The 7,593-nt window shown below is 37.6% G+C and overlaps 2 protein-coding genes across 2 annotated transcripts; one reads left to right on the top strand and one right to left on the bottom strand.

The window, feature by feature from the left end:
• The first annotated feature begins 3,095 nt into the window (after window positions 1-3,095).
• LOC110424114 (uncharacterized) lies at window positions 3,096-5,548 on the top strand. Its single transcript, XM_021438617.2, has 4 exons — window positions 3,096-3,171; window positions 4,128-4,661; window positions 4,771-4,810; window positions 4,900-5,548. The coding sequence occupies exons 1-4, from the start codon at window positions 3,111-3,113 to the stop codon at window positions 5,141-5,143; spliced, it is 879 nt and encodes a 292-aa protein (XP_021294292.1). The 5' UTR covers window positions 3,096-3,110; the 3' UTR covers window positions 5,144-5,548.
• A 275-nt stretch (window positions 5,549-5,823) lies between these two features.
• Window positions 5,824-7,284, bottom strand: LOC110424115 (cold-regulated 413 inner membrane protein 2, chloroplastic-like). The gene is made up of 6 exons (XM_089784957.1): window positions 7,065-7,284; window positions 6,863-6,976; window positions 6,675-6,770; window positions 6,495-6,570; window positions 6,235-6,314; window positions 5,824-6,144 (listed from the first exon to the last, which is right to left on the bottom strand). The coding sequence occupies exons 1-6, from the start codon at window positions 7,229-7,231 to the stop codon at window positions 6,018-6,020; spliced, it is 660 nt and encodes a 219-aa protein (XP_089641083.1). The 5' UTR covers window positions 7,232-7,284; the 3' UTR covers window positions 5,824-6,017.
• Window positions 7,285-7,593: the final 309 nt, after the last annotated feature.

Here is a 7,593-nt window from a genome sequence, read left to right as displayed (position 1 = left end):
CTTCTATCTGTTTGGTGTCTTTGACTCTTTGTTTATGGGATAATGATCAGAAATTTTATTGTTGGAAATTGAAATAAGTTCTTTTAATTAACTGGAAGGTTCCATTTAAAATTTTCCATGGATTGAGTTTAAGTCTTCTACTGTTATGTTTATTGAACTAATGGTAACAGATATTGCATTGACAGCATGTCTTGAAACATGCACTGTGGATCAGGGCCTATGCCTTCCACTGTACCAAAAAACGAGGCCCTCTGGAGATGTCTTCTCGAATCTGATATTACACGCTTTTACCTGTTACAGGGTCTGATTCAATCTGTCTTTGAACTTCGTGATGGATCTGGGGTAGTTGTCACTGTAGGAAAGTATGTGACACCACATCACTTGGACATAAATGGCAATGGAATCGATCCTGATTATAGAAACTTCCCAGGTAAGTACTTCTTTACTGTTTGAGTGGGGGGGAATTCTACAATTTAGAGAGTTCCGTCATGAAAGGATTTAAAAGATCTGTGTTTCTTTTATCCATTTAGTTGTAACTTTAATATGGTATCTATGCCCGAGGTTCCTGATTTGATTCCTGTATTTAATTAAAAAATTCTACCTTTAACTGCTTACACCTGTAGAATTTGTAAAAATATGGCTAATACCAACCCAAGGTCCATATTAAATTTCCTAAAACTGTGTCAATGAATTGAAGTGGACATTATTTGATCTGATTAGCCCTCCATACACAGCTTGGAACGATGTCGTACAGCATCTTTTGCAATGCAATTTGCTTCGGCAGGGTTAAAACCAGGTTTGCCCAGTCTTTCTGTTTCAGTTTCAACTTTTTTCTACTTCTATGCATTTTTTCCTGGTTCAATCTTATTAATACGTTATATATTTGGTATGAAACCTGCAGTTTATATTTTGAAACTTTTGGCAATTCAAGTGGAGGCATGATTTGATTTGCTTGCCCGAGAGTTGCATATCATGGAGCTGACACACAAAAGTTGAGTTAAGAGCATTGGCTTACACAAGCCTTGGCATATGTCCTGCATGTCAGAGTCTGGTTTAGGTTTTAGAGTTTCAGTGGATCTGATCCTACATAACATTACACCAATCAAAGAAAAACATATTGCATTGACATTGGAAAGTTCGAAATGAACCAGCTCTAAGTCCAAAGAAATCCCAACCATATGGAAGAATTTAGCACATAACAACCAGGAAGTAAAAGAAGCAATGATTTACTGTGAGAAAGTTTGCTGTAAATTTTGTTCATATATATCTCAGTTATGGATACAAGTGATATTCAAGTAAATCCGAAATTCTTTGCCAAAGAGACTCAAGCTTGTCTTATTCTTTCCTCAACTCTCTTCGTACATTCTCAATGTCTTAAATTTTTGTTGACAAGAGGGATGAGATGTAGCCATTACACTACTGCAGAGCATTATATGTAGCCAGAAACTTGATTTCTGTAGCTCACGGTTTCAGTGAGCTTCTGTTTTTGACTTCGCTAACGCCACATTTAACGAGTTGCTACTGTTCTTCCATCATTTCCCACCTCCATGAATGCAATTAACTGTTTAGAAAGTGTGGAAAGGTGCATTTGGAAAAGGGTCTTGAATTTCTCCGAAGCTGGAAGCCTGGAACACAAGAGAAAAGGAGTCTTGGCTATGGCCAAGGGACATAAAACTTTTGTATTTCAGGGTAAAAACCTTAAAACAAATTCAAACTGTTACATGGACTAAGCAAATCAGAGTGTGGTCTCATAAAGTTGTAAAAGTGTGCCCGACGTTGAAGTTAAGGCCAGGATGACTTGTAGTATTCCCTCGACATTATTCTTTTTTCACTGCTGGGTTACAGTTCGATGGAAACCTAAGCTCCTTCATCTTTCAACCAGTTTGAGTTGGGTTGCAATGTATTACAATCCGAATCAAACATAGCTCTAAATTAAAGTATACACAGCCGTAAATAATAAGCCATAAACTTTGCCAGTCCCTAGATTTTGTTCTATTCTCTTAGCACTTTTTGCAGTAAAAAATACTGCTACTGTTTCAAAAAGTTACTTAAACAATATTTGATTGTATCGATCCATCAAGAGATCGGTATACGCGGTAGTATCTCGTGCAATTAATAATTATTTTAATAATATAATTTTACAAAATTTGTTTTTATAAAATAATTTATTATTCAATTGAAATCATATTATTCAATGACAATTTTTATACGTAGGTATAAATTTTCAAGTTTGTCTGAATGATTTGATTTTTAAGTTTCTTTTATTTACTTATATTGATATTTTGATTTGTACAGTGAACAACAAAGACACAATCTGAATGAGTTAAAGCCTTAAGCCAAAAAGGAGCTAAACCTGCTTAAGGAGGTAGTTCTTCCCTTGGGTTACAGGCAAACTGTAATTAAGCTGAAGTTAGATCTCTGTCCCTGTGGATTCTATGATAGTAATTAAGTCAGCAAAATCACAGACATTATTCCTAAACAAGGAATCATTAGTGTTTGTTTGTTCTTTAGACAAATTGAATCAATACCCTTCAATAGAGTACTGCAACCCCAAGCAGAGATAGCATTTCTCTATTATATTTTATCTCTTTGCTGCATCAAATCATAAAAATCTTCCTCTACAAACCTTTAACTTTTTGATTCAGTCCCATAAACAGTAGAAAGGGATAACATAAAAAAAAAGAAAGAAAAATGCCACCACAACAGTGTCATTATGAATTAACATAAAAGAATATATACATATGTATCATTTTAGAACACCAGATTTAAATTCCCAACAGATTACCCCTCTGCCTTCCCCACACCCCCCCTCTTCACACTTTTGTTCTCTTTTTGCACCTTCCCTTGCTTGCTTATTCCAACAACCTAATGCCTCCTTTCTCAAGTTTCCTTATATTCTCCTTTCTCTGTTTCCATCTCTCTTCAATCCAAGAAAGCTTTGATTCTTCAAGTTTTATTTATATAACAAATGTGAGGATGATAAATGGACTCTTCTTTGCAATAACTCCATTGGTCCTTCTCTTTGTTTTATACATACATATCAGCTTCTATATTAGTGTTCTTATTGAAGAAGATTGTCAAGACCTACATTATACAAGCAGATTGAAGACATGGATTATAGTCTTCTTCAGTTCCTCGCAATCTTTCTCTTGCATATTTTCCTATGTTCAGGTGATTGATTTGCCTCAAAAGGTTTTTCTTTTCTGCCTGCATATATTTAGTTTGTCATTTTTATACATTTGCCAGAGATACTAGATTTTGTTAAGCCAAATCTTGTTAGGACTTTCTTCTTGGCTGATAAGAAGCTTTTTAATGAGTCAAAAACTTCATGTCAATGGTGGGTGATGGAATGGTAGTACAGAAAACCCTTTTTTGAGTTAGTATTTCTGTGCCTACCATAAGAGAAGAGGAGCTTTTTGTAATTAGTTAAAGAATTTATCTAATTCAAGTCATTCTTCATACCAAGAGGAATGCTGCAAACATCTGTCGCCTGAATAAGTGAATGTTTAAAATGAACAAAATTAGAAATATACAAAGAAACTTATGCAGCATTGGATTAATTATATTGCAGACCAAAACCCAGGTGCAATTTTCTTCTTCTTCTTTTTCTTTTAAAAAGTCATGGAAAGAATTCCTTGTAATGCTGACTTCAATTCTGACTGATCAGTTCTCAGCTTGCTGTTCATGCAATTCACTTTCACTTAGATAATTGAAAACTGAGTTTTCTTCTTCCTTTTTATTTTTTGTTTTCACTTTTAACCTTTGTGACTCTAAAGTTGTTGGTTTCAAACTTTATCTCCATTGCACATCAAAATACTTGAAGCTTTTTCCAACTAGTATTCTTCTCTGTAGATACCACTGCCTAGAAAGGGCTCTTGCATTCTTTTCTTAGTTTTTCCTCCACAAGATTCGCCTTTGGAGTCTCGGGGGTATTAGCTCTTCTTTTTTATCTTTCAACGGCTGCTCTTCTTGTCTCCCAAGCTTGTTCTTACTTTTAGCATGAGTTCTAAGTTCTAACATCGGACAGGTGTTTCTACTCTGTCTGTCTGTTTAAATAAAGCAATGTCTTCCTATTTCTTCATGGAAAAGAAAAGAAAAAGAACTTAACTTGCTTTTAATCTCTTCAGGTTCAAGTGTTTCAGAGAAACCTCCTCTGGAAGAAATTAATCAAAAGAGTAAACAAAACAATCAAGAATTCCGGGTACTCTTCGCACCTTCGATATCCACCACAGTACTAGCAGATGATATTCCCATTGTCAACCCTACGACCCCAGGCACAACAACTCCAAACCCAACATCCCCATCAACAGAGCCGACCACCAACCCTACTACCCCGACCACCACTCCGGCAGCACCGATCACAACTCCAACGACCCCGACCACGACTCCAACAACCCCAACCACAACTCCTGCAACATCAGGAGGAAGCTGGTGTATTGCAAATCAAGGTGCTTCACCAACTGCTCTACAAGTAGCTCTAGACTATGCTTGTGGATATGGAGGTGCAGAGTGCTCAGCAATTCAACCTGGTGGAAGTTGTTATGACCCCAACACTGTTCTTGACCATGCTTCTTATGCTTTCAATGATTACTACCAGAAGCACCCAGCTCCAACGAGCTGTGTTTTCGGAGGAACAGCTCAGCTTACCAATACCGACCCAAGTAAGATATGGACCATATGGTCATAGAAAAAGCAGAACTGTGTTATTTTAAAACTATAGTAAAACTCTTACCTTTCAAACAAAATTCATCTCTCTATATATTTGTCCAGGTAGTGGAAACTGTCACTACGCAGCATCCTCTCCGACAAGGTAATGATGTCACAACCACCTTCGATGTCGTTTTTTATTTCAAGACAGAGAGAGATGAGCTTATTTTTCCTTTAACATGTAAATTGCAGTGTGACTCCGCCGGCCAGCATAACACCACCAGCCACCCTAACCCCGCCCACTACCACGACCATGAGCCCGCCCCTTTTCATGACTCCACCAACTTTTACAGGACCAGGTGGGGACGGTACGGTTTATGGTTCAGCAGAACCAACAGGACTCCCCAGCTCAGCCACCTCTGTGTCATTCAATTTGTGGCTGATCTTTGCCACAATAGGACTTGCGTGGTCACTTGTCACAGCAAACAAGCTCTAGGCAGGACTCCACTTTGAGTTACTTTTCCATGACGAGATTGCAATTCCTTTGCTTGCCAGCAAGCTTGAGAATCAACAATGAGATATTTATCTCAAAAGGACTAGACTTCTTGATCTATGCATACATAAAAGCTGAGTAAGAAGCCCCGGGAAAAAATGAAGAAGAGCATAGAATCTGTTAGGTTCTTGTACTGGTAGATAAGTTATGATAGCTGCTTTCTCAGAATCAATGTTAGCGCAATAAATTATTATAGAAGCCCTCTGGCTCTAGGAAGGCTTTTCCGGTATTGGAAACCATCTCAGACTTAGCTAGTGCATTAATAGATTTATTTCCCTTCTAATGTAATCTTAATTTATACTTATTCATCAGCCAGCAAATAAATCCATACCAAACTTTTTCATTTCATTGCCGATATGCATAACAAAACAGCAGTGCTATTGCCAACTTTGGGTCGGAGATTGCCAACTGACCTAGTTGCCGTCCTGGTTCTTATGATTATACATTGCTGTTTATTTTACTTATAATGGAATTGGTTAAGATGTTTATTAGTTACATCAGTCAAAAGAGAGAAGTATACCCAAAGACAGGAATCAGCTTTGGCAATGTCAATGGCAAACATGATCAAGAAGAGTGAAACCATAAGTGCGAATAAAGTGGTGGATCAAGGACCATGTTCATAATTCTTCCCCTGAAAACGAAACTTGTATTATTTCAAGAGGGCTTCCTAGTTTCCACCGACTACGACACAGAGAAAGCAGAGCCAAGTAATTATCACCATATTAACACAAGAACAAAGGTCTGCAAATTAAGGATTATTCTTACACCGTCTCCCTCTACACTTGTTCAATAACTTGACAGAATTCTTGATTTTAAATTACAATGCGATCAGAAACAAGAAGGAGACAGCAGTGATGCAAACGATGGCTATGGTGGCAATAACTGAACCTTGGTCGAATGCCTTCTGCAAGCTGCCTGCTCGTGAGAAATGCGGACCAAATAAGCTGCGATCACCAGGAAACGATAGCACCTAGTTGTGTTCCCCTGCCAAAAGTAAAAAAAACATACTAAAACCCAATCAACATGAGTACTACAAAGAAGAAAATATATTCACTAACTTAGTTGATTGCTTGGTAAGGGCAACAATCACCAAGATTAGTGCTATAAATGGCAACTCAAGTTCACCAACAGAACAATTATTTTTTCTTCCAATTAATCAGAAAACAACATAAACTGTCATTGAGTCATGATTAAAAGGAATACATGGTTCCTACTTCCTGGCTGATTTATTATGCAAAATATACCAAATTCATTGCAAAAACTAATCCAGTCTATGCATTTAGTGATAGAAAACAGAAAAAATACCGGGAATGTAGAAGAAGAGACGGACGAGAAGTGCCAAGAATGCTGCCCAAAGACCATATTCACCCCTTCAAATTTCAACTCCATCGATTCCAAGGAGTAAAACAAATTGTAAATTACAGGAAATTATCAGAAGAGTGAAAAAAAAAAGGAAAAGAACAATCTTGCTCACTTCATCCATGAAATGATGCTCGCCGGAGCTTGAATTGCGAACAACGGAACAAGAAATTGTTTTTGAATCGCAGTTCCTTTTGCAAGCAATAGAACCCTGTTCCGAGATCAATTCACGAAATTATTTTTCAAAATTAAAACAAAAAGCAATGAGAAATGAAAGAGAGAGAGAGAGAGAAAGAGAATTACGTAGAAGAGATGGTGGAGATCCACTGGAGATTCCGAGGAGAGAGAGGTGCAACATAGCAAACCGCACGTGATCCTCTACTCTTCTTCTTCATTTCCTTGTATATTATCGAAAACCTACAATTACAAAACCAAAATTCAGAAAAAAAAAAGAATCAAATTTTGTCTTTATTTTCAGAATTTGATTGAATCGTATTACAGTTACCTGAGAGGATTGAAACTGATCGAGCTAGAGGAGGAGTGACCCAGAGTGGAGAGCTTCTTTGTAGCTTGAAACGGCCCGCTTAGAAGAGAAAAAAACGGTGCGTTTCGCGGGTTGCAAGAGTAAAGAGATTGTGCTACTGGTGCTGGAGAGATCGAAACTGTCACCATCTTTACTCTCAGTAAGAAAGCTGAGAGCGTAGCAACGGCGAAGAAATACCTTGAAAAATGACCGGCGGAAACTGATACCTGTCAAGTATTTAAATTATGTCAACGATTGTTTTGTCCACGTGGAGTGGTACTTGTCGTTGAATCTCAACCGTGGCTGAATAATCCATGTGGACTTGCTTTAAGCAAATAACGTGCCGCCACGTGAACGGTTCACGGTTCTATGTTGGATCCGCATGGGACGTTCCTTATCCGCAACTCTTTGGAGATTGTCTGCCCTTGGATCTTTGACCCGATCCAACATTAAATTCCTCAAATCTTTTTTTTAAAATACTCTCACCCTTAACATTTTACACAAATTCATT

The sequence above is a fragment of the Theobroma umbraticum genome, unplaced genomic scaffold (assembly GCF_002168275.2).
Source record: "Theobroma umbraticum cultivar Fairchild unplaced genomic scaffold, ASM216827v3 scaffold_204.0, whole genome shotgun sequence".
NCBI classification, from domain to species: domain Eukaryota; kingdom Viridiplantae; phylum Streptophyta; class Magnoliopsida; order Malvales; family Malvaceae; genus Theobroma; species Theobroma umbraticum.
The sequence above is the reverse complement of the archived record's forward strand: the minus strand, read 5'-3'. Positions and strand labels throughout refer to the sequence as shown.